At 50.3% G+C, this 26,167-nt stretch overlaps 2 protein-coding genes and 1 long non-coding RNA gene across 7 annotated transcripts in view; all 3 read right to left on the reverse strand.

Moving 5' to 3' along the window:
• Positions 1 to 6,031, reverse strand: part of SPEN (spen family transcriptional repressor) — a 66,086-nt gene extending 60,055 nt beyond the window's left edge. For all 3 annotated transcript variants that reach the window (XM_040084823.1, XM_040084825.1, XM_040084822.1), the window contains exon 1: positions 5,899 to 6,031. In XM_040084823.1, the coding sequence (XP_039940757.1) occupies positions 5,899 to 5,981 (83 nt within the window). In that variant the 5' untranslated portion in view covers positions 5,982 to 6,031. The remainder of the gene's footprint in view (positions 1 to 5,898) is intronic.
• A 7,499-nt stretch (positions 6,032 to 13,530) lies between these two features.
• Positions 13,531 to 15,314, reverse strand: LOC120762420 (uncharacterized). Of its 2 annotated transcripts, XR_005703899.2 has the most exons (4): positions 15,023 to 15,314; positions 14,481 to 14,635; positions 14,031 to 14,159; positions 13,531 to 13,808 (listed from the first exon to the last, which is right to left on the reverse strand). It is a non-coding gene; the product is annotated as an uncharacterized LOC120762420 (long non-coding RNA). The 2 variants fall into 2 exon arrangements; XR_005703898.2 differs by lacking the exon at positions 15,023 to 15,314 and having other exon boundaries at positions 14,481 to 14,993.
• Positions 15,315 to 21,115: 5,801 nt separating this feature from the next.
• FBLIM1 (filamin binding LIM protein 1) lies at positions 21,116 to 25,583 on the reverse strand. Of its 2 annotated transcripts, XM_040084580.2 has the most exons (9): positions 25,535 to 25,583; positions 24,538 to 24,590; positions 23,311 to 23,528; positions 22,801 to 22,934; positions 22,598 to 22,709; positions 22,339 to 22,508; positions 22,068 to 22,246; positions 21,854 to 21,971; positions 21,116 to 21,547 (listed from the first exon to the last, which is right to left on the reverse strand). In XM_040084580.2, the coding sequence occupies exons 3-9, from the start codon at positions 23,489 to 23,491 to the stop codon at positions 21,434 to 21,436; spliced, it is 1,008 nt and encodes a 335-aa protein (XP_039940514.1). In that variant the 5' UTR covers positions 23,492 to 23,528; positions 24,538 to 24,590; positions 25,535 to 25,583; the 3' UTR covers positions 21,116 to 21,433. The 2 variants fall into 2 exon arrangements, with proteins under 2 accessions (XP_039940514.1, XP_039940513.1); XM_040084579.2 differs by lacking the exons at positions 24,538 to 24,590; positions 25,535 to 25,583 and adding an exon at positions 24,283 to 24,525.
• Positions 25,584 to 26,167: the final 584 nt, after the last annotated feature.

A 26,167-nucleotide genomic window follows, 5' to 3' on the forward strand; every position in this document is an offset into this window, starting at 1 on the left:
CATTAACTGTCCAAGGAGTCTTCAGAACACCAGAAAACCTTGAGCAAAGGAAAGCAGCAAGGCTGGTTGTACACTGTGAATTTCCATCCTCAGGCTCCTGTTCCTCCCACAAGATTACTAAATCAGCATGCCAGAGATGCAGCTAAACTCAGAATCTTATTACGGAGAGCAATCATTTTTCTAGTTTATTTCTCAATTCATTGTTTAGGAATGTTTGTCCTTGCAGTCCTTGGTTTCAGGGCGTTCTCAGACCTCAGCAAGTTCAATGAACTTAATAAAAAACACAAGTGAAATAACTCACTGGTTCTTATTTTTGGTAGCTACAAATCGAGAGCGTATCCAACCCAGTGGCAGCTCCACTACTCACACCCACAGCAACTCTCCTGAAACCTTCAGCAGCCTAAAAGCAGCTGGGAGGGGTGACCCTCAGTTCCACCCCTTTGCAAACATCCTCAGAACACAGTTTTGGTGTTCATTATTTCTTAGGTGCCTCTTCACATGCAAAAGGGCATCTCCTCCTCTTCCTCACAACCCGACCACAGCGTGAAACCACCACAGCAGCAAGACAAGCTGCAGTTGTGACACATCAGCTCACAAAAACAAAGCTCCTGAGGAGCCCCAGGTCCACCCTGACTCATTGCCTCTTCCAACATCTGCCTTCTACTCATTTGGATATTTACTTCCTTTTTTATGGAAAGCCAGCAAGTGCCTCTTCGCCCTCAGCAAAGACAAGGACCTAATTTTGGACACACCTTAAGACGTCAATAAGGTCATTTGCCAGGGAACTTGGCATGACTTTCTGGCCTATGAAAAGCAAGGAGGAATAAAAATATAGTCAACAAGGCTATCACAAAGTGAATTTAAGCCTTCATCTATCTCCTGTTCTGACCTGATGAATGGATTTAATACCTTCATATGCCTCACTGGACTGGTAAGTTCTCAACATGTGAATCTGTTTTTTGTACTCTGCAGGGATTATTTTACTGTTGTACCAAAGGAATTTACAGTAAGGGCAAGAAATACCAAAAGCCAACATCGCCCTTGAGCAGCTCAGTGACAACAGAAGCTGCTCATATCAAATCACAAATAATCACAACTAAACACAGCCTGGACCTTTGAAGAAACTTCAGAGAATAAACGATGCCAGCAAGGCTCAGCAGATGACAGAATTTCGTGACCAAGTGACATCAACTTATCTTTCTACCACAGCTCAGCGTATAAAACCACTTAATAGAAGCTTAGTCCAAATCTACACTCTTTGTGGCTTTTCATTAAGTTTCTTTGAAATAATTACCCAGCCATTTCCTCGGCCAGTGTGGCGTCAACCAGCTGCCACCTCAAGTGCAGGCAAAGAGCAGAATCCAGAAGAGCCACGGATCTCAGCCTGCTCAGGAGCGACGCTCCGGGACTCGGCCTGGGGGAAGCCGGAGGCAGCTGCAGGCAGACACTTGGGCAGCAAGCCGGGATGCCATAGAGGTGGTGCCTGTGCTGCTTCAGGGTGACTTGTGGATCAGTACTAGGAATAGAATTACTAAAGATCTGATGGCAAATCACCACCTGAACTGGCACCAACATCACCCAACCTATGCTCCATGCGAGGCTGACTCACTGGAACCCACCAAAAGAACTTGCCTCCCCTTCTGATTCTGGGCAATTATTTTAATCCCTCTGCTCCAGTCTCCCAACCAAACAACCTACTATGGTCTCTGGATCACATTACTGGAAGTGTTTGTAAAACCAGCACAAACAAGTTCTGATTCTGCCCATTATTCCAGACATCACTCCAGTAAAACACAGGCATAAATTGTACCCTCCCCTCCTTCACAGCTCTGCGCTGGTAAAGGCAGTACCTCATCTGTGAAAATACCTAGTGACACAAATTGAGAGACGAAACTGTGGCCTCACGTCTGTATTCTCCTGCAATAAAAATACACTTGGATAGAGATCTGTATAGGCTGAGCTGAGTTAGGATAACCATCCATGTGTTTGCATCCCAAGTGATATCCAAGGACTTTATTAATCAGCGATCATGAAAAAAGGCCAGGGAACACATTTAAGAGCTTTACTAGAAAACCATGAGCAGAAAAAAAAACCTTGTTCCTCCTGACTCGAGCCAGTTCCTGTGGAAGGGCACTGCAAGACCTACTGGTGTCAGACGTGGGAAGTTTTCCTCCAAGTGTTCCAACACCAGTAGTAGCCGACACCGTTCCCACCAGGTCACAGCCTGCACCAGAGCTACCAAAATTCCCCTACACCACCTCAGTCCACAGAAGTGATATGGAGCAGAAGGTACAGATTCCACTCTCCCAGGCCAAATTTACACTCCAAGCCATCACAAACTGACGAGTTATTTTCTAGGAATTACTGAAAGCAGACACTTGCTGTCACGGCAGGTTTTTGCAGTTACGTTTAAAATGCCAACCATTTCTCCAGGAGGCATGTGAAGTATCTCCTGAGAGACAGACACTGGAACATGGCAAAGCCATGGAAAGCCCATTTCCCACTCCAAAAAAACCCTTAGAATTTATTTATCTCCTCCAATAGCCCTCATCTGCAATGTATTCCATTGATTTTCAAGGAGTACATTTGTTTCCTGAAATCTAAGGCTTCTCCTGCACTTGATTGCCACTGTGAATGTCTTAATTCTCCCTCAGCACAGGAGATTGCACACGACAGTCACATGGTCCATCATTAAGAGGCTTTTACTCTTCTTTGCCCTTTAAAACACCAGTAAAGGGACAAAGCCATGTTCTTTCAGATAACTGAAAGAAAACACAAGGGAAAAAAATATACGGAAGGGCCACACTTGTGTTGGGGACAACTGTTACTATATTTAGTCACCTTGTTCTGCAAGCTGCTGAGCATCTGTTTCAGTGATGGTGAACGACAGTTTTTTTTCCAGTATTAATTAGGTGAACCCAAACCACTGTTCCCACCACCTTCCCAAGCTCCCATCTCCCAGATCATAATTTGAATTTGCTACTTATTCCACCTGAACAGTAGATCTCTAATCCTGGCACTGCCTGCTTTTCTATTTCAGGGTGCCTTAATAGCTCAGTTGAAAGGAAATACAGAGCATTCATTTTTGAAAAGGGAGTATCTATCTGGGTAAGAAACTGAAAGACAATTTCGATGCATTTAAATGCATGGAAAATCTCTCCTTTGCAATCCTCTGTAATATCAAGGAAACTGTTTTTTAAAAGGGCTTCTAAGGAAAAAAAATAATGCTGCTCGTGTAAGCCAGTGTTTCTTGAGACCAGCTTCAGTATTCTCTAATTTGAGAGAAAAGTTCATAGCATGGAGTGTTATTCCCATTCACCTCGCTAAATTAAACAAACCAATCAGGAGCATTTGGGGAAAAAGAATAAAAACATGTATTTCTTCAAAATTCTTAATTCATCCCTTTATGGAATTCCTTGTGAGGCTGCAAATCCAAGCAAGGTTCCCACAGTCGGTGGTTAAGTGAAGGGGGGAGGAGAGGCACCAAACCCTCCACATTCCTGCCGAGTTGTAAGTTTTAGGAGTTTTCCCTGAATTTTTAATTCTTTGGAAACAAGATGGTTGTTTCGCCCCCAGCAGGGACTGCACAACAGCCTTGCGGACGGGCTTCCATCTGGGAAGGACAGCATTTCCCAAGCACAGTGGAAAAACAAACACTCCGGTGAGCTGCACAGAGGCTCCGGGGCTGAGGCGATTCCCGGTCGCAGCCCAGTTGAGGTTTTAGGCGGTTTTTCCCCCAAACCCTGCCCCGCTGCCACGGCTCCCATGGCTCAGCTCCCCACACCCGCTTCGCCCTATTCCCACGCTGGGGGATGGGTGGGAACTGGGCTCTGCCAAGCCCCGCTCCATCCGAAAAGACTTTCCCTCCCAACTACAGCTCCCTCCTTGGAAAGGAGGGAGCCTTCCTTCCTACCTCCACGGCCGGGCAGCCGCTTTCCCTCCCTCTGGATAAACCCATCACGCCGTGTAAGCCTAGTGCGGCGCGTGTCCCTTCCCCCAGGCGAGCACGGGCATACAAAGGAAGCCTTACTTCCATTGTCCACCTACAGCACCTACACACGGAGCCTCGGACCCGGCTCCACAGCCACCCCCTCACCCCTTTTCCAGCCACAAATATTCCAGTGGCTACACCCCACTAGGATTCGGAGGCGGCGTGTCATTCCTTCCCACTGCTTTAATACCTGCAGCTAAAGGGCTGAAGCGTGTTTTAACTGTGTTTACTGGCGTGAGATCAGCCTCATCCAAACACACAAATCCCGGGCAAAAATCACTTTGGAAAAACAGGGAGAAATGCCTGGCTATGAAGGACCTTCCCAAACCTGCGATCACAACTTGCCAAGGTAAAAACAACCAAAAAAAAGGTAATTAATTCAGCGCCTGCCATTTTTCCCATCCATCTCCAAGCAACAGTACCATAGCAACTTTTTCTCTGCTTTAATATATCTTATAAAAGGAGGAGGACTGGACAAAATAAACCTGAGGAATGTCAGATTTCCACTGTGGAGCGCCCATTCCCTCAGCTAGTTACAGATGGAATTAACCAACTAACCCCAGAGCGAGCTTTCTCCCCCCAAAACCGGGCTTTGTACAGCAGTGGGTCACGTAACCTGGACTAGAGGGACACGACAAACCACCCTGCATACACATCCACCATCCCACGCATTGACCAAGTGGCAAATTCTGGGCTCAGGGGGATAATAAAGGTGAAGCTTGATTTAAACAGAGCAGTTTCAGAGCGATGAGGATGCAGAGATGGGGTATGGCTGCTGCAGCAGCTGAGGCCAGGAGGATGGAGGGGGATGCAAGACCTCCAGTCCTTCCACAACAGACGACTAGAAAACAGGGAAGAGGCGCTGGGACCTTCCTTTTTCCCCCCTCGGTGTCACCGCATCTATTTTTCCCATGGTGACTCATTATTAAGGACGCTCCGTCATTTTTCCAACACAGGAAGATTAAAGGAAGCCTCAAAATCCATTTGTTTCTGCTGCTGGTGGGATTAAAGCAAAGGGCCTGGAGGGGCCATGAGCTGAGCAGGGCTCGGTACTCTCTTTTTCTTCTTAAAAAACAGCTTCCAGCGCAGGGTGCATCAACTTGAGAGCATTTCCACAAGAAAAAGGTGTTGCTGAGGCGGCGGGGGAGAAGCCTCTTCCTCCTCCTCGAATGGAAAGACGGAGGGAGGAGGAAAAAAAACCCAACCATGCAAACAGCTACTACTTCCTTATGAGCAGGATTAACCTATTGGGGAAAAAAAAAAAAAAAAAAAAGAAAAGAAAAAAAGAAAAAAAAAAAAAGTAAAAAAAAAATGGGGGGGGGAAAAACAACCCAGCACGATATAAGGAATCCAGAGCACTTCCCGCGTGCAGGACTGCGTGTTTTCTCCGTGGGTTTGTGTGTGATTTTTTTTCCCCCCCAGAGTCACGTTTTCGCAGCTGCAGGCGCTTCGGTTCCCACAGCTCGCTGCACTTCGGAGGGACACGCAGCATCCTCCAGGGCTCCAGGTGGGAGGGAAATGCAGTGAAACGGGCGAAAATAAACAGAAAAAGTCCAAACGTTGAATAATTTAAAAAAAAAAAAAAAAAAAAAAATTGGAAAAAAAGTGGGCCAAGCTTTGCGCTGCCTCCCGACATCCTCGGGATGAGATCCGCTCCGTGCCGACCGCCGAGCCCCACTCGCTGCTCCTCCGTCGTTTCGGGTCCATTTTTAGCCATTTTTGTATTTCCCCGCTCCGGCCGCCGATCCCGCCATGGCGCGGGTTATTTACAGCGCTGTTTTCCTCCTCCTCTCCACGGGAACCGTCGTCCCCGCGCACTCCTCCCCCCCTTTCCCACGTTTCTCCCCTCGTTTTTCCCCACACCGCGGGTCGGGCAGGATGGGCCCCCCTCGCCGCTCCCCACTCACCGCTTGAAGTGCTCGATGATCTTCTCCTCGCGCACGTTCTCCGGCAGGTTGCCCACCCAGAGGTGCCTGGTTTCTCGGACCATGCTGGGCGGCGCGGGGCGAGCCCGCCGCCCGTGCCCCGGCTCCCGGCCGCCGCCTGCCCCCGCGCCGCGCCGCCGGCCGCCGCTCGCCGCCCGCCGCCGCCTCCGCCTCGCCCTCCGCCCCTTCCGCCGCGGGGCCCGGCCGCCCTCAGCGCCACCGGCCGCCGGACCACACCATCCCCGCCGGGGGGGCCCCCTGCCCGCCGGGCCGGCTGCCGGGCGCCGGGCTCGCTCTCCGCCGCGGCTGCGCTCCCTCGCCGGCTCCCCCCGCCGCGCCGCCCGCTCGCTCGCTCCCGCTGCCTCCTCCTGCTCCTCCTCCGGCAGCGGCAGCGCGGCGCCCCCGCCGCCGCCTCCTCCTCTTTCCCCCCCCCCCGCGGTCCCGCTGCTCCGCCGGCCCGGCCGCGCTCGCTCTGCCCCCCTCCCCTTCCCTTTTCCCTTCCCTTGCCCGCGCCTCGCGCAGCGCCACACGGGGGCCCCCGCGCAGGCGCACTGCGCCCCTGGGGCGCGCGCCGCGGGGCCGCCGGGGGGGGCGGAGCGAGAGCGCGCACCGCCCCGCGCGGGAGGCGGCGGGCGGGACTGCGCGTGCGCGGGGCGGGCGGGGGCAGTGGGGGTGTGAGAATCGGGGGGATGAGAGAATCGGGGGGATGAGAGAATCGGGGTGGGGGCTGTGAGAATCGGGGGGATGAGAGAATCGGGGTGGGGGGTGTGAGAAACGGGGGGATGAGAGAATCGGGGTGGGGACTGTGAGAATCGGGAGGATGAGAGAATCGGGGGGATGAGAGAATCGGGGTGGGGACTGTGAGAATCGGGGGGATGAGAGAATCGGGGTGGGGGGTGTGAGAAACGGGGGGATGAGAGAATCGGGGGGATGAGAGAATCGGGGTGGGGACTGTGAGAAACGGGGGGATGAGAGAATCGGGGTGGGGGGTGTGAGAAACGGGGGGATGAGAGAATCGGGGGGATGAGAGAATTGGGATGGGGGCTGTGAGAAACGGGGGGATGAAAGAATTGGGGTAGGGGCTGTGAGAAACGGGGAGATGAGAGAATCAGGGTTGTGAGAAAAGTACTGGGGGGCTGTGAGAACTGGGATGGGGGCGTGAGAAACAGGGGGATGAGAGAAATAGGATTGTGAGGCAGTGGGGGCTCTGAGAGTCTTATTGGGGGCCTGTGAGTACCACTACAGGGGCTTTGAAAATTGTAATGAGTTGTGATGGTGGGCTGTGACATATCAGGGCTGTGAGAGATGTAACAGGCCCTGCAAGAAGTGTATTGAGGGGCTGTGAGAAATGTCCAGGGGCTCTGAGAGTCGTGATGGGGATGTGAGAAGCGGGGCTGGGAGACTCACAATGCTGGGCTGGGGGAGTTGTAATGGGGAGCTGTGTCGGGTTGCACTGCAAGGACAAGGTCCTGCTGGCACAGCTCAAAGGGGCTTCATCCAGCCAGGAGCCCCTGCTGACTCCCAAACCTACAGCTCCCCCAAATCCCATAAGGATTCCAAAATCCCAGGGCACAAACTACCTTCATCCCCAGGTAAGCATACACCCAGCCAGTGGGTGGGTGGCCATACGTGTGGCCACTGGGCACACAAGTAAAAAATTATTTGAGGTGATGGCAGCGAGGGTCCTGCGCTCTGGTGTCTGTAATGGCTGCAAAGATCAGAGCAACAGGAACTGCAAGCAGGGCTGCAGGAGGATCACCAAACCCCCTTGGCTGCTCCAAATGCTCCCCTCTGCCGAAAGAGGGACGATGTGTCACCCTGAGACACACTTCCTCCACCAAAGCAGGGTGGTCGTGTTGTCCTGAGGCACTTCCTCCAACAGAACAGAGACCACGTTGGCATGAAAACCACACACGAGAAACTCCCGCTGCAGGAAGGATTCACCCCCCGCTCCCCCATGCGGGTTGGCAGAGCTCGTTAATTAACATGGGGTGCAGAAATTGCCTGTTGCCAATATCACCTATCTCTAGTTGCCTGACATATCACACCCCAGCTCTGCAACATAGAACTAGGCATTTTTTAACCCACAAGATCTTCTTTTCCACCAAAACATGCCACTGCACTGATAAAACATCCATTTCTATGTCCCAAAATGAAAATGCCCAACCACTTCCCCCTGTGAGACTCCGAGCAGCTTGAGGTCAGGATAAAACACACACCCACAGCCACAAGTGTTGGTGTTTAAAGCCTTCACTGCTTTCACCAAAAAGCAAACTCATATTTCAGTATTTTCCATGGCCAAAGTCTCCTGATGACATTTTGATATTGATCAAACCCATGATTTATTTGTCAGAGCTGCTTCTTGCCACCCAGTCCAGCCAGACACACACCATAACCTTTCGGTAACAAGTCCACCTCACTACTGGTCAAAGTCACCAAGCTGTAGTAGCTTAATAAACATGCAAATCTCCTGATTTAATCAGATCTCTGACGTAGGTGGACTCAATCTGTGGTGGCTCTGAGCCTTATCCCCAACTCCAGCAGCTGCAAGCCCATCCTTTGCCAGCCCCATGTCTGTTTCCCCAGTCATGATGCGCTCTGCCAAACTGGGATCTACTGATTAATTAAAAACCTCAACAACTCCTTGCACGCAAACCATCTATTATTTAAAACGTGTGATGGAGCCACGTGTGCACAAGAAAATGTGCTGCCAAGACATTTCACCAGTGCTTCCAGTATGGAACTAGGCTCAGCTTTCCATGTTACCTGGTGGGAAGCCCAAGGAGCAGTTTGTACGTGTCTCTACCTTTAATGGGCTCTTCATTTCAGAGGGGAAAAACCCAAACCAAAACCACCAAAAATCAACAACTTTTCCATGACAAATTCTCCCTCTCTGATGGAGTGCACTTGCTGTAACTGCAATTCCAACTGTTCTTCCTCCCTGCTGGGATGGCATCTCCAAGGAACATGAGGAAACCACACTAGCTTCCAGGTCCTTCCAGGGAATCTCCCAGGGAGCCACTGCTGTCACCCAGCCATCTCACAGGACATGCAGGCGCTGGGAGCTGTCGCAAACAAAGACATAGACTCTGTTGACAGGAGAGGGTTGCAACAACTGCCAGGAAGGTTCCATTTACATAACAGGCAGCTGGAAGAGGAGCACAAAGCTCGGCTAGTGACGCAAAACAAAGCTCTGGACCATCGTGATACTCTTCAAATGCTTTGCAGTGAAACTACTCCTAGTTGTGACCGCACCAGCGATGCTGCTGTAACCAGATCCGCGCAGCTCAGCTGAAGATTTTAAAGAACACAGACCCAGGCTGGAGACCAGAGCAGGTATAACTCTCCCCTCAGCAGGCCAGAGGGGCTGTGATGAAGGACCAACACCATCCTGTCCACAGAACAGACACACATTTGTGCCAGCCCAGTGTCCTGCCATGAGCAACAGCGTGATGAGCACCCAGGGGTGAGACACGGATGCACTGCCCTGTGTGCTGCCCTTCCCAGGGGCCAAACAGCTGAGAACAAGGGGACCTGAGCTGTTCTCCATGATCCAATGGCCCTCAGCCTTTGGGATACACACTGCAAGGAACAATTTAAATTACTCCTGGGCGGGTGTAGCTGAGAGCCCAGCTATCTCTGGACATCTCAGCCAACCGCACAGTTAAAACATTTGGATGTTTCTTATCGGTGCTTGGAGAGGATTAAAGTGCCAGGCCATTTATTAGTTAGGGAGCAGGTTATAAACCCATCTCAGCTTGAACACCACGTTCATGTCAGGAAAAGCAAGGCAAGAACAGGACAGATCAAAAGAGAGCCATTAAAGGCGTGAGAAAATGGGGCTGCCATATAAGGAGCTAATAAAGTTAGCAGCTCTCCAGTTTGAAGGGAAAAAAAAAAAAATAAGGGCAGGAGAAATGGAAAACATGCTTGGGATCCACACAGCAGCCTCTCTTTGGGGAGGAAAAACCAATAAATAGAAGTGGGCAGACACAATGCTTCAAAAGGCAGGTTTATCCATTTTGAACACGGTACCTTCCTGAGCGGCAGAGCTGCCACGCATCGCTGAGACCGCTCGCTGAACATTTCAAAAAGCAAAGATTAGACACTGAACAAGGACAGCAACAGGGCACTCTGTTTGCTCAGACCGTAACTTCCTACCATACCTTCAGGTCTGGCTCAGCAACATCTCTGTGTCGTGCTGGGAAAGGGAGACATTACACCTCTCCCTGGGTCCATCAACCAGGATTCACGGGGAGCTGAGCAGGAACACCAGGATTATCCCCACCACCAGTGCACAGCCAGTTTCTTTGCTTTTTGTAAAAAGGCAGGAGGTTTCCCAGAAAAAAACCCCAAGAAACACTCAGGGTGTTCCTTTGCTTGACCCAGCCAGCTCCAGCCACCATCTTGTAGAGGTAAAATGTATTTACGTGCCTTCCTTGCTCATTGATTGTATTTATTAAAAGAACACTATGACAGATTATTATCAAATTCCCAGCTAGGCTTTTATCTCCTTTTTAAGCCAGCCTGAATTTTTGGCCTCATTTTCTAGCTTACCCATTCTGCTTTCTGCTCATTTTCTCCAAGAAAGAATTGGTACTGTTTGATAGTTAGGCCCATTTGTTGCCAAGACAGAAGCTATCAGCTTAAGGGGCTGAAAACGCTTGGAGCACAGAGCCAGGTTCTGGAGCCTTAACCAACAAGAAGAACAGGATTTATATTTAAAAAGCTCTTGATTTCGGTTCTTTTTGAGGGTTAGTGCTCCAAATCTTTCTGATGAAATGACTCTGTGCAGAGAACTCCCTTCACGTTTTTGAAATGCAGTATTTAGTTATTTATTTTCTGACTCTCTTCCCTGTGGTATTCTTATCCACAGTGCTAGGGATGGGAGCTGCCACAAAATGCCTGCATTTTAGCCAGTGTCTTAGCACCCACAGCCAGGTGCCCCTGGACTTCAGGTGACATTGAACCCATTTTTATGGCTCTATTAAAGCATATTTCTGTTTTTAAAATTCCTTTTACAAACAACCCAGTGTGATTGTTGAGCCACACAACCAAAACCCACAATGCAATATAAGACTGCAAAAGAGTTTACTCTTGCTTATGGTGTGGTAGATATATTAGAAATAACACATTTCTTTTAGCCTGTTGTTGGGGAAAAAATGGGAATATCACAGTGCCAGCTTCTGCCCTGCTTCCCCTTGCCCCCAAACTCCTGTACAACCACATGCCAGAGAGCTGTCTGCTCATCTCACAAGGGTTCTCCCCAAACACAGGACCATGGCATTCCAGGCTGCAAAAGATTACATTTTAAGGGAAAACCAAAGAAAACAAACATAAAAAATACAGTTCCATGTGATTTAATACCCAAACAGGACAACTGCAAACGATATAAATCCCCTAGGACTGGTTAAGTCACCAAATCCTGTATTTTGCCATTTTTAACACCTAATTGATGCATTAACTCTACATCCAGATGTGATTTTTACCTGTGTGCAATGCCCAGGGGAAGAAAAATCTCAGAAATTACACTGGAAATGTTACAGGACAAGGCTTTAGCACAAACCCGCACAGTCCAAACCTGCAAGCTACAGGCTGCTCTTCCCACATTCCACATTGGACTGAGCAGCACATCCAGCACAAAATAAACACCGAGCCACCACCATCTGAGCTTGGTTTCATCAAACACCGTTTTGATACCACAGCAACATGAGGGTGTTTAAGAGGAGTGACCCCATATCTGTGGAGTTACCGCTCCTTCACTCCAGAGAAAGCATAAAGAGAAATATTTGTGCATCAACACCTGCTGTGCTCTAAAGCCTCTCCTCCAAAATGGCATGGGAGAAGTTTCTCGCCTGCCTTTGGCTTTTATTTTCACCTCTGCAGATCTCACAGTGCAGCTTTTTAACTCCTTGGCCTAACAGCAAAGCTTGAAACACCATGGTTTTCTCCTGTACAGAGAAGTGGAGCTTTGTCTTGCTTTTTTGGCACTGGAAATTCAGGTTTTGTTTAGCTTGGAAATAACATGGATGTAGCTCGAGTAACTCTTCAGGGTGGTAAAAGTTCAGCGCTCACAAGGCAATTCTCAGTCGTTTATCCTAAACTGCCAAAGGAAAGTAATTTAGAGGCCCACAGGGTGTACAGCCTGAAAAATGTGGAATCATCCCAACAGGCAACTTCTTGCCCCTCCAAACCTCCCTGCCAGCAAAGGCCTATGAAGAGTACAAGGTGAATCTCAAAACCAACACAGCACTAATGAGGGAATAAAATCCAAATCCCTGTCCACACTGGCTTACTCCAAACAAGGCTTTAGGCACAGGAGCTACAGCCACTGTTCACACACCTACCACAGGGAGCAGGGTACGAAATCGGGCCTGGCCACCTCACCCCCACCCTGTGCTTAATTTTGGCCAAAAAGAAGGATAAAGGCTTAGCTGTGCTAGAAATCCCTGCAGCAACCAGTCAGTGAAATAATTTCTTGTAAGGGGCTTCTCCAGGGCTGGGTCAGCCATTGGCATCCATGGAATCTCGATGCATAGATATCCTCATTAAGAGTGGCTAACGACCCTCAGCACTCCCTGTGCACTAAGGACTGCGGGAAGCTGTGCCTCCAAGTCATGTGTGACCTGGCAGAGACCAGAACCAGGTGCTTTTTATTACCTTTGCAACACAACAAAAGAAATTACACCCAGTAAGGAAGCGGCGTTTCCCTTCTTCCCAGCGAGTGAGCAGGTCTTTGAAGAATGGAGTAATAAACCAGCTGTATCTCATAGAAGCAAGTTCACAGAGAAAATAAAATTAATTCAAGGGGATCCTGATCTTCATCAACACCACTTAAGATGTTCAACGCTCCCTCTGAACTCCACTGCCTCTGCCTGAGCAAAATTAGGAGGAATAGATTATCCCACGTAGGTCTGTAGGCTTGGAGGGAAAGGGGCCCCACAGTTTTGCTCCCTGGAGGCACCCGCTCTCCCCACCCCTTTTGTGTGTATTTTTTTAATGTGCCACACATCAGCACAATGCTGACAAGGGCTTTGTATGTTTTCTGCCTATGCAGCAGTTCAAGACACACAACTCTGGATTTTTTGAAAGGGAAAGGGGGAGGGAGCTGCCCTTTGCTGTACTGTTGAATTGCTCCGCTTGCTCTTCTGCATGACCACAGGGAAGGGAAAAAGCACCAAGGCTTAAAAACACAACCATTTTTAGTAGCCAAAAGGGTCAAACTCAGTCTTCTCACAAGATGCAGTGGAGCTCAGAGTAAACCCTAGCAGAGTCAAGACAAAAATTATAAATCACCAAGGTTTCTTCTCTGGAGTTGGATGTGACCCCAGAAAACAGCTCATCCATCCTCACTTGCTGCCGTTACAGTCTCCACATTTGCACACTTGCCAATGCAGATTCCAGCACTGAAAAAAAAAAGGAGGGAAAGGTCTGGAAAGCTGGACTATCAGTTTTTCCACCTGCCAGGAACAGCTCAACAAAGCCTGGGTGGCTGAGCTCCAAGGAGCAGCAAGCAGAGTGTGTTACCAGCCTTCTGGAGTTCCCATCTCACATGCACATGCGTGATATGGACAGCACTGGCAAACAGCTTCCTTCAAAAATAAGGATGACTAATCCACAGCAGTGCCGCTTTATTTATTTATTTTAAAGGCCACAAGGCAGAGCTTTTTCCAGAAGCATCAGGCTTTGTGAACCAGCAAGCAGTGGGAAGGGGAGGCCCTGGGACCCACTCAGACTCTGCAGACAGAAGTAACCACAGGAACACTGCAGGTTTGTGCGGCCCGCGTGTGACACACACAGACATGGCTGGAGCCTTGTCCCTCAAGCTTCTGGCAAGGCCAGATCACACTGCCTGGGTGACTCCTGGATCCAGGTGTCTGTAGGGATCTGCCCTGGAGAGGGGTTACATAAATAATACATTGCTTCCCTTGGAAATAAACAAAAACCCCCAAACAAAGAAAGAAAAAGAGGAAAAAAAATAAAAAAGAGAAAAAAACAACAGAGAGAAAAAAAAGGCATAAACCAGCTTTAACCCTTAACTGCAGCATCCCCCTGCATGAGGGGATGTGCTGGAAAGGAACAGGGTGCAGGGATTCGGGATCAGAGCAGAGCACCTGAATCGCTCGGTGGGCCCAGTCCCCCCAGCAAGGTCACTCGAGCTCACAGGGACACACATTAGTGCTCCAGTGCAAAGCTGTGGTGGAACCGCAGTGGAGGCAGCGCTGCAGGAGGTCACTTAGGGACTGCAAAAAGGGAATGGATTAAAAATAAATAAATAAATAAGATCCATAAGCAGATGTTTACTGACAAGCAGCAAATCCACAGCTCGGCTCTGGAAAGCTGCGTGGTTGGAGGGAGAACAGCCCAGCTCCCAGGACGCAGCAAATACTCTGCATCTACAGATTCAGGTTACAGCTTTTAGCCAGACCCACAGCCCACCCCACCACGCACCCACCACCCCCCGCCAAAAAAACACCAAACCAAATTTGTCACCTTTTTAAGCACTCAGAAATTGAGGTTTGCCACCAAGGTGATTTTGGGTGGTGGCACCATTAAATACTTACCCACCTCACAGCCAAGGGCTGCACAATCTGAAATTTTTGAGTGTTTGCAAACGGTTTGGAAAGCTTTCCAAGGAAGGTGCTGTACGATTGTAAATCCTTCCCGTTATTAATAAAAGTGAGCTATTGTTCCAGGTCTAATCAAGCCTTGTCTCCAGCTTGGCAATTTTAAAACGCAATTCAAAACACACACAGGAAAAAAAAAAAAAAAAAAAAATCATGAGGAAGCTTCAGGGGAAAAAAAAAATGAAGGAGAAATGAGAGGGGGGAAGGAAAATAAAAAATAATACTCCTGCTATTTAAAATTAATTCCGAGCAGGAGCATGCTGGGGCGGGGGGGAATCCCCCCTCCCCACCGCCTGGGAAAGGTCACTTATGCCATCGGTGCCATGGCCACGCCGGAGCAGGGTTGCAGCGCTGCCAGCCCTGCCTCATCCATCTCCATCAGCGACAGCTCTGCTTTCCATTTATTTAGGGGAAAAAAAAAAAAAAAAAAAAAAAAAAAAAAGGAAAAAAAAAAAAAACCAAAAAAACCCACAACCCACCAAAAAACCCCAAACCCCTCCAAGTCGCAAACACCTCCCAGCGCTCTGTTTTCAAGGCTGGGGGAACGGAGCAAGGGGGAGCGGCTTGGAATGAGGCTCCCAGCCAGGGAGAGGTGGCGCATCCTCCGCGTCCTCCTCCTCCTCCTGCCCGGCGCTGCGGCAAAGGCGCCGCAGTGGGGGCTCCCCGCCCCCGTGGAAACTTCTGGAATGAGCAGCCTAGCTGGAGAGAGCAGAGAAACCTTTATACCCGCAGAGGCGAGAGGAAAAAAAACCCAAAAAACAGACAAAAAACCAACCCATGTAATAAAAGGGAGAGGATTGCATAAGGCTGGGGAAAAAATACGAGATCTCTGTAGAAGTGAAGCCCTCGAGCAGCTCTGGCAGCCCCGTCCCGGGGGGTGGTACAGCTGCCTCGGCTGGAAACAAAACGCCCAAACAAAGCGTATTAAAAAAAAAAAAAAAAAGAAAAAAAAAAAAAAAAAGAGAGAGAGAGAGAGAGCGAAAAATGGTGGTGTTTGTAGCGCGAGATGGTGGGATAGAGCTGATCCCTCCTCCTGGATCTACAGCAAAGCCGGCCATTGCAGTTCCATTTATCCTTTTATTCTGCAATGAATTGTCTGATCTGGACTATTCAGTTGCATTTGCAGCTTCACTTACTGCGGTTTGGTCTTGTTGTGTTTTTTGTTTTTCTTATTTTTGTTTCTTTTTCATTATTTGTTTTGTTGTTTTTTTTTTTTCCTTGGGGGGGGGGGGTAGGTGGGTGTATTTTTTCTGCGTTTTCATTAAAACATAATCCTTCCCAGATCTCCCAAGGAAAATCTACATCTCTGTGGAACAAATAAAACATTCAGGCACAAACTTCCATCATGGACTGTAAAAAGAGAGATGGGTTGGGTTTTCTTTTTTGGTGGGTTTTTTGTTGGTTTTTGTTGTTCTTTTTCTTCTCTTATTTTTTTAAATTGCACTTTTTTCTCCTGTTTTTAGGATACATTATAGTAGGAAACCAGTGGAGGAAAACAAAGGTAATATATATATATATAAAATCAAAGATATATATGAGCCAAAATTACAGTGATAATATATAATTAAATTATAGTTTTTAGGTGTGTGGGCTTATTTTATATTTTAAATAGTCCCTGGGAAAAGGTCATAGATATAAACACATGATATAGCGATATTTATATATTTATATTTAAAATATATATACAAGTATTTCTGTATCTGTAGAAATAAAAGAGCATCTATATGGGCCTAAATCTGCAATTCTATGGGAAAAAAAGCAGTATTTTTAGGGATGTAGCTTTTCAGAAATAAGAGGCAATGTTATAGCCTGTAACAACACTGTGATGCAGGAAAAAAGGGTAAGGCAATACTAAAAGAATATTGAAAACGAAAAAAAAAGGCGTGGTACCTTGGCTACAGTCTCCAACAACGAACGTGTGGATGTTACGGGATTTGGGGTTTTTTTTAATGGTATTACCACGTCTGATCGCACCAATATATGATTTTAATTAAGCGAATGGTGGGCAAGCTGTCATGGGGAGCAGGTGAGCAGCGATGGCTTCTTCCCGTACTATTGCGGCTCCAATGATAAATCAATCCTCGGGCGTTTGGGACTTTTTGTTTGTTTGTTTGGGTTTTTGTTGTTGTTTGTCTGGTTTTTTGGGGGGGTGGGGTGGTTTGTTTGTGTGTGTGGTTTGTTTCTTTTTTTTTTTTTTTCCCCTGTAAGAGCTTTTGGGGATTTTCCATGCCGCGAGGAGACCGGGAGATGGCAGCTCCAATCCCCGCGAAGGAGAAAGGCACTGGAAAAGCAAAGAATAAGGCATAAAACTACCCACCTTGGGGGTGCGTGTGGTGATGATGAAGGGAAGGCTGGGGGGCATGTGCGAAGCGCAATTCTCAGCCAAAACCCCTCAGCTGTGAGGGGGAAAAAAAAATATTTTAGGGGTAACACTGGGGGAACGGGGGGGGGGGGGGAGCTGAGGTGAGGGAAGATGACCGGAAGCTCCGCTACGGCTGAATGAAAACGCGGATTTCTGGCCATTTTCACATCCTTTTGCAAAGGCGGTGAGGAGAAAAGGGCAGGAGGGAGGGGGAAATAAGAAGAAGGTCAGATTCCACCCGCAGCGCTTCCACCGCCCGCCCGGAGTGGATTCATATAGGATCCGAGCCCCTCCGCCGTGCCCAAGCCGCTCCGACCCCTCAGCCGCTCCTCGCCAGTCCTTCCCCCCGCTCTCCGCCGCCGCCATTTTGTCGCCTCAGTGCCGCTCCCGCGGCCCCGCCGGGCGGCCATTTTGTGAAGCGAGCGCGGGGGAGCAGCGCCTGAGGGGCCGTGAGGGGCAGCCCCGGCAGGCGCCGCCTTTTGTCAGCCCGAAACCTTCTTTTCCTCCCCCCCCGCCCCAGGAATTTCTCTTTTTTTCCTCACGAAACACTTTATCCTTATCTCCCCGTCTAGAGCCCGATCCCTTCAGAAAAAACAACAACAAAAACACCCCAAACCGAAAAACCCAAACAAACCTCACCCAGACGAAGCAATCCATTAATGAGATTAAAGCATATTCCCCAGCTTGGCTGTGAGGAAAAGTTTAGTCTCATGGAGAATTAAGGGATATATTATTATATATATTTATTCCCCATCCTTCTCCATGTTTTTTTCCCCCAGTTATAAATCCCTGAGGTCAATAATCCACCTTGAAGAAGGGAATAACCTCTTTGAAAAATATCCATGTTTTTATTTCAATAAAACGCCTCACTCACACTGCTTTACTGGACATTCCAGCAAAATAAAGATGTAACTTAAACCACTTGAAGCCGAATCTGGGTGAAAATTGATAATTTTCAGGAAATAGGGCTGCAGGATGCTGTAATCACTGATACGATGGAGGAAATCTGGGATATGAAATAGCAAAACCCTGCTCGCAGGTGTGTGCTGTGCATCTGTTTTCAGAAATAGGGTGGGTTGGGCTTTTTATCCTTTATTTTATAAAGAAGCCAGTATAGCACTCGCAGCCTGGTAACACGCTTGCGCACTCACCTCATCACTTTCCCCTCATGCAGTCAAAATCAATGTGTTTTAAAGCTACATTGTGGCAGTGGGTGGTTCAAGTTTTGCCAGGAAAACTGGGGGGAAAAGAGAATATTAGCATACAGCTTTTTTGCCTTTTTTTTTTTTTTTTTTTTTTTTTTTTTTTTTTTTTTTTTTTTTAATATATATCCCACCTGTGCTGCATGAGCTGGAGAAATCCAGGCTTGGGCTGCTCCTGGTATAATCCCTAGTGGTTTTTGTCTCCCCCAGAATCAGCAGGATAAGACTGCTTTTCATTTAAGAAATAAATTTTTTTAGGCTGTGTCAAAGGAAACTGCAGAAAATAGGTCTGATTGCTCTGTGGGGAAGAACAACACTGCAGGGAGCTGGCTGGGATGTGACTGCCATTAACCTGGGATCCAAAGGAAAACCCCACTTTTCCTGCAGCTCTTTCTATCTTATTTGAGAACAACCATCACCAGCACCCAACCTTGGTCTCAGCACCTTTTCCAGTCCCTTTATCATCCCACTTTCCTACACTATCCCCCATCCCACACTACAAATCTTCCATTTTCCAAAGGAACTTGCAAAAAGGTATTGGTTTTTTTTTTTTTTCATGAAGCAACACTTTAACCACTGATTTAAAACCACTACAGCTGTGCCTGGCAGCTCCTTCTTCAATTTAAAATCTCTTTTTAAAAAATCAGGCAGTCCTTTGAGTTGTAAAAAAAAAATAACCTTTAGGCTTTTTTATGGGACGCACCGTTGTATTCCTGGGAGCAAGTTGGCCTCGCAACAGAGTGAGAGATCGGATGCCTTCGCTGGGAAAGCCCGAGGAAATTTTAGATGTGGGCCACACCCAGCCTGAAGTGAGGAAATATTTGCATTTGCTGCTCCTTGGAAGGCAGCCAGGTCCTTCCCGCTCTCCTCGGCCTGCCAAGAGGGATTGCAAGAGCTGATGGGATTATTGCAGCAGCCAAGGGAAGGGCTGGAGCCATTCGGAGCGCTGCAATCCTCTCTGCCCTTTGGCACTGCCACAGGGACAAGAGGAGGGACTTCGAGCGGGTTTTACACCTGGGTGGTCCCGGCGGGGCTCCACAAGGCTTTGGAGCCCAGCCCCCCAGAATGTTATTTTTCAAGGCAGGATGTGTGGTTGGTTTATTTTTGCAGACCTGGGTGCTTGCAGAAGTGCTCGTGACAGGGTGAGGAGCCCAAGGACAGGCAGAGCCATTGCAGCCGATCTGCATTTGCTCGGCAGTGGGACAGGATCCAGCTCCTGCAGCCTCACCCCTGCAGGATCTCCTGCGTGTGGCTCAAAATTCCTCGAGCTCCTCCCAAGGGAAAACATGGGGCTGTGCTTTTCAGGCAAAGCAATGCTCCCCACGCCTCGGCTCATAGTGCTTCTCCCTTTATCCGGGAAGAAGACAGCTTAAATCAGCCTTTTTGTCCTCTTATCTGTGTCCCTGTATCCCTGTCCCATGTCACCCTCCTCTCCTGAAAAATCACGCCAAATCTGACCACACCACATCCCTTCACCATGCTGCCAAACTCTCCAGCGGTGACTTTCCTTTCTCCTTGCTTTCCAGGACCTTCTCCAAGGCTGTCTGTAAATAAAAGCATTTCCCTGCCTATCTCCGGCCAAAAATTCCGCAGTCCCAGTGCCAACAGCTCATACTAGAAGGCTCCAAGGGGGAAATACTCCACTCCTTCCCACCAGTCTTCTGCAGAAGGGGAGTGCAGCTTGCAATAACACATCCAAAATACTGCTCACGTTGCACTTCCGTCCTCCCCAAAAACCTTGAGCGGAAATATATCCATATTATGAAAAGCAAGCAGCCCTTTGCCCTCTGAGCCTTCTTTTTCCTGCTCCCTCTGGCCACTGCCACATCCTTTTACTTTTTTAGCATCATTTTTATGCCAGATTTTCCTCATAGTGCAAGAAGCTTTGGAAACAGAGAGCTGACTTGGAGCACGGGAATTCCTCGGCATGGGACAAGGAGTTCCCACCCAACCGGACCCAAAGCCACCAATTTACATGACCAGGACAGACTACAAATTATTTATAAATATGTTTGAAGCAAGTTGTGACCTGATTGATGGCCTGGAGATGCTCAGTAATGAACACTGAGTAATCAGCTTTGTAGACGGGGAAGAGTCATCAGGAAATAGTTATTGATGTGATTAATTGCCCATCATTAACCCCTTCACTCATAAACACAGCACATGCTGGCAATGTTATACCGTGATCCAGGGGCTGCTGGTCTGGCAGTTGTCTTCTTTGTTTACAGCTCCCATTTTCCATCAGGAAAGCATTAAACATCATCTCACAAGCCCTTGCTATTTTCTGCTCTTGATTTGTGGCTTTTTAAACACTTTCGGTTAAAAAGAAAGTTTCTCCGCCTGGCTTGCAACGCCCTCGCAAACAAAACCACTAAGCACAGGCAACATCGGTTGCGCAGATGTTGGGCATGCAGAAAAATGGTCTAATTTCTGCTGTTTGAGGGCTGGACTGAGAGAAGATCAAAAAGCTTCCACTGGCAGAGCGGTACAATCTTGGATAACGTGCAGAAAGCGGGCTGTCTATCTTTCCCGGCGTCCCTGCCCTGCGGGGCGCTTTTAGCTGGAGTTTTGCTGCCTGATGGAAGAATTTGTGCTCCGGCTGCCCTCTGCCGGCTCCGGGATGGATAGTCAGCAAAAAAAACCCTCCAAACCACACCAAAACCCCTTTTATCAAGATCACGACACATCGCCAGATCCCATATTCACCCTAAAAAACAAGACTCAGCTCTCCCCCGGGTGACAGCAGCATCTGCCACATTGCTATACCCTAAATTCAACTGTTAGGGATCTGAGTGACCCTCTTGCCACGCCTAGAAAATCCAAAACCGTCTTTTCCTCCTTATTTTTAAACTTGGATTTGATAGCTTTGGAATGCAGGGTGGATGAAAGGAATGAGAGTTTTTAAACTCGGGGTTTTATTTAACTGCGAATAACTAAATCATTGCCTGCTCTCCACAGAGAGAAACATTTCAGTGAAACCCCAAGGAAGCTCGAAAAGAAAGAAGCACCACCCAAGAAAACCAAACTGGCCTTGAAAAAGGAGTTTAAAAAAAGAAATAAGGAACAAAACCTCCACTCCTCGTTGCTGTTGTGTCAGGGCATTTTATATTCATCACGAGCGCAGAGCTGTGCTGGGACATATCAACAATTCTCCACCCCACCAGCCTACTGGGTCAGGGTCCTGGGGATGCTTTGGTGATGAAAACCCAGTTCTGCAGTAATTTGAGGCCACAGCAGGCACCCAGGGTCAGCCATGTGGCACATCCCACTGGGGGCACCCCCTTTTTGGTGCCTGGCACTGGAAGAGGTTGATGAGCCGCAGGGTCTCAGGAGGATGACTCGTTGCGCCAGCGGATGTGGCAGGACTTGCAGAGGAGGTGGTCATCCAGGGGGTAGCACCCATTCTCTGTCATCTCCAGTGACAGGGGCACCCTGCAGCTCTGGGGGCAAGAGGGGAAAAGGAAGGCACCTTTTAGGGGTCCATTTGTTGTGTTACATCCTATTTTCCCCGGAAAACCCACCAGCACTCCAAAAATGTAGCAAACTACGTCAAAAGCGTGCAAAACTGAAGTTCTCCAAACACATCATCATCATCACCACCGCCCAATTTATTTTCTCTCACCCCATTACTTGTAAGATAAACTGGCTGAAAAACAGCTGTGGGTGCTGCCATCCGTACGTCCATACTCAGCTAAGGCTCAGTGCCACCCCCTTGACTTTGGGGTCCCCAGCCCCCGGGGCCGTACCTCGCAGCAGTAGCAGCTCTCATGGAAGCTGCGTCCCAGGCACTCGATCTTGTAGGTGTCCTTGTCCTCATGGGGGACAATGGGACACTCACAGGCACTGCAGACCGCAGCGTATTTCCTGATGGGAGCAAACGAGAGTGGCGTGAGCTCTGCGGGGTGACGGGGACGAGCTGAACCCAACTTCCAGTGTGGGAGACACTCCCCCATTGCCAACCTGTAGAAGTCGGGCACGCAGTACACATCACCCTGCCCGTCCACAGCAAAGCGCTCGGTGCCAATGGCCTGGTTGCAGGCAGCGCAGGAGAAGCAGCTGGGGTGGTAGCCCTTGCCCAGGGCACGGACAATGTGCTCCGTGATCAGCCTCTGGCACTTGGCACATTTCTCCAGTGTGGCCTGGAATTTAGGGAACACATGCCATGAGACACCAGCCCACACCCCAAGGGATGTTCTGAGGGTGCCGGTTTTCCCTGAAGGAGGATGGGTACCTGGAAGCAGGTGTCACACATGGGGCACCCATCTTTCTGGAAGTAGCGCTGCCCAGCCAGGAGTCGGTGGCAGGTGCGGCAGGTGAAGCAGTCAGGGTGGTACTGCTTCCGCATCGCCTCCACCGTCAGCTCCTGGGGCCCCAGCGCTTTGTGGCAGAAGGCACAGATGTCTGCAAGAAGCAGGGAGAGTGGCTGGGAGCTGTGTGCCTCAGTTTCCCTAAGTGGGGATGAGCCCGTCCACAGCTGGATCTCCCCTTACCTCTGGAGCTGTCCCTCTCTGGGTACCCATTCGCATCCTGCCACTGCTGCTTGCCTGCTTGCTCCTGGCAAAAGGTGGGCGGCTTCAGTTCAGCAGGGAAGGTGGAAGGGGCCTGGCAAGGGGGAAGGGCAAAGCCATGTTAGTCATACCCCTGCAGGTGGGGAAACTGAGGCACTGGGGGGACTGTACTCCGTTATCCTCACCGGGAGGGTGGCCGGTGCTGCAAGGTCCAGTTGCTGCAGTGCCAGACCCAGCACCTCTGTGGACAAGGGCTGGGGCACTTCAGAGAGGGAGAGGACTGGTAAGGATGAAGGTACAGGGGCCACTGGGGAGGTTTCTGCAGGAACAGATAGACGTGAGGGGTTTAGGGGATCAATAACATCCAGTAACACTGAACTACAATAACGCCCTGTCACAATAACACCCCAACAGCTTTGCAGCAGTGCTCGTTGTCCTGCCCCAAAAGCAAACGCCATCGAGGCAAGAGGGAACAAACAGCACCGATGAGCACCCAGCAATGGAGAGCAAACAGCCCATCCCCAGGAGCCAGATCCATGCTGGGATGGGTGCAGGGATTTGGGAAATAACTCCCCCAAAAAACAGCCCCACATCCCCTTCTGCACATGCATCCTTTGGCAAAGCATCTCCACAGCCTCCTCAGCCCCACTGCCATCCTTCCACGCTGCTCACTGCCCCCCATGGACACCCCTCACCTCCATTGGGCAACGTGGGCGATGACAGCAGGATCTGGGGGTGATGGGTTCCGGGAACCTCAGCACCATCTGGCTGTCGCTCCCATTGGGTTTTCTCTTTGGTGGCCACGTCCCTCCGTGGTGGCACAAGGGTGATGAAGACAGACGAAGCAATTCTCTTCTCCGTTTTCCCTGGCAACATTGCTGAAGCCGTGGAAGGACTGGATTGGAGGTTGATTCTAGGGCAAATAAGAAAGAAAGGGAGTAAAACTTGCAGGCACACTGGCAGCTCCTGCAGCCGTGTTGCCCTTCGGCATCAATTTGCCTCCCGGAAAGGGAGAAGGAATGAGTGTCCCTGTCACACGTCACAGCAGTAAATGGTCTCGTGCCTGGGAGGACACAGGGTACAGAGTCCGGGTGAGGCAGCAGCTGATATGTCCCATTTTTACACCTCTGTGGCCAAATCCCACCTTTGCATAAGCATTTGAATCCCCTGTATTTCCTTATTGCTCCCACCCACCTGAGATTAAACTCCCCGTGCACAGCAGGAAATACCCACCTTTCCTTTTCAAAAACAGGGCTGCAATAGGATTTTGCTTTTGCAACCCCTTTTTTGGAATCTTTCTACATCCCCATTCCCTCCCTCCTTACCCCCAATTCCCTTCCAATTCCCAATCACTTCCAGCTCTGCACATCCCCCCTTTTATTTTTCCAGATGGGAAAACTGAGGCACAGTGCTGTGAATCACCACGTCCCCAACATTGACACATCCCCTGAACAGCACCCAGCAGCACAGGCAGGATGCGCCCGACCCCAAGAAACTCTACACAGGAAGGAAAAGGGCTGTTTATCCAACTTCCCAAGGGGAAAAACAGCTGGGGCGAAGCTTCCCCTTCCCAAATGGAATGGTTTGGAGAGGGGAACCCTGAGGCTTTAGTCAGGGTGCTGTGTTGGTGAAGCGTCCCTGAGGTGAATTGGCAGCGTGAATAATACCTGCGTGGTAAGTTCCAGGTCTCATGCAGGTCTGCTTTCCCAAAATCCCACTTGCGGGGATCAGCACATCCTTTTAAAGGCAGACAGACTCCCCGAGGTGGGGGAAAAGCTTCGCAATGTTCCTGCCGGTGACTTCAGCCTCTGACTCAAGCAGGGAAGGGATTAAAGAGGAGAAAGAACCCCGAGCACTTCGCTCCCTCTTTCCCTCCCTCCCCATCTGCTACCGGTGCTACCGGCCTTCGTCCAGCTCCTCACCCGCCAGAGCCACCGCTCTTCCTCCTCCCCAGCAGAGCTGCAGAAAACCCAGCCTAAAAAAAGAAAAAAAATATTTCTGCGGGGTTAATGGGAACCATGTGCTCATTGCATTCCTCTTTGTGCCGGGGCTGACAGGATCCCGGCGGCCCCGTGGCGGCACTCCCCAGATCCCCCCCAGCCGGGGGCCATCGGGCTGGTTGAGGCTCGAGGGATGCATTAATGGGGGTCTGTGTCCCCCCCATGTAGCTCTATCCTGGTTTGGGGTGGCCGAGGCCACACTGGAAAGGAACTCCCCTGGTTTCCCTAAAATCTCCGGGGATGGGAGCTCAGGTGGGAGTGGTGGGGTTAGGGCCACTTATGGGGTATCCCCGCAATCCCCAAAACTGGGATGGGACACAGGCTTCTAGAGCTGCACCTCAACTCTGTCCCCTGCCCCAGGGACCTCTCGGAGGGTCCTCCGAGGACGCCCAAGGAAAAAGGTTGGGACGGGGGTACACAAGGCTTGGTGTCCCTTCTCCCCCACCCCGAGTGGTCCCACTGTCCTCTTGTCCCTCACCTGAGGGGTGGCCTTGCAGCCTGTCCGGCATCCCCTGTGTCCCACCGTGCAGCCCCACAGCTCCCTGTCCCCTACCTGGCAGTGCGCTGTCCCCTATGGGGCAGTGGCCCCACCGTGTCTCCCTGCTGGGAACCCCCCATCCCCTCTCTGGGAGAGTCCCCAGTCTCTTCCTTAAGAATGGCTCTTGGTCCTCTTGTCATGAGATTACTGCGGTCCTTATCCCATTACGTGTGGGGTCCCGTGTCCCATATTGGGGTGTCCCCTGTCCCCTCCTTGGGGGAGGGTCCCAATCCCACACCTGGGGTGGTCCCTACCTGAGGGTGGCCCCGTCCCCTACCTGGGCGGGCCGTACCTTGAGGGCGAGGTTCCCTGCCCGGGGGTGTCGCCTGCCCGGAGGTGGCCGTGCAGCCCCTCGGGGGGTGACCCTGACCCGTTCCCTACCTGCGGAACCGGTGCGGGTCCCTCCGTGCGCTCCGCGGGCGCGGCGGGGGCAGCGGGAAGGCAGAGCCGCCCGGCATCACCGCCCCTTCCTCCCTCCTCCTCCTCCTCTTCCACCTCCCTTCCTCCTCCCCCCTGCCTGCCCCACAGCCCCGGGCGGAGGAAGAGGGGGGCATATGTCCTTAGGGTGCCCCATTCCCCCTCCGACTGCCCCACGCGCCCCAAAGTGCTGCATGGGTGCCCCGTCTCTCTTCAGGGTACCCCATGACCCCCGTGGGTGCCCTTAAATGCTCTGGGATTACCCCCTCCAGCTTTTCCCATGGACTCCTCTGAAAGCCCCTCACACCGTCAGGGTGCCCAATCCCAGGCGGTACCCCGTGAGCCCCCCCATACACCCCCGGGGTGCCTGTGTACCCCAATACATCCATAACATCTCCATATACCCCCAGGATAACCCCTATCCTCCAATACAGCTCCAGTTACCCCCCCCATACAGCTCCATCCCCAAAAGGCTCCGTATGTCTTTTATGCACTTCCAGGCCACCCATGTGCCCCAGAGCCCCACCATGCCCCATAAACTCCTCTAGAGCCCCCAGTGCCCCAAACACCCCCAGACCCTCTCCTGCTCCCCCCCTG

This window comes from Hirundo rustica, chromosome 22 (assembly GCF_015227805.2).
Source record: "Hirundo rustica isolate bHirRus1 chromosome 22, bHirRus1.pri.v3, whole genome shotgun sequence".
Classification (NCBI taxonomy): Eukaryota; Metazoa; Chordata; class Aves; order Passeriformes; family Hirundinidae; genus Hirundo; species Hirundo rustica.

Coding starts and splice junctions, on each gene's coding strand:
- FBLIM1 (XM_040084580.2), bottom strand. CDS start 23,491: ATGTTGCCAGGGAAAACGGAGAAGAGAATTGCTTCGTCTGTCTTCATC. Junction 22,509..22,597: donor AGAGAGGGACAGCTCCAGAG/GTAAGGGGAGAT, acceptor TGCTTCTTGCAG/ACATCTGTGCCTTCTGCCAC. Junction 22,247..22,338: donor TGTGTGACACCTGCTTCCAG/GTACCCATCCTC, acceptor CCTAAATTCCAG/GCCACACTGGAGAAATGTGC.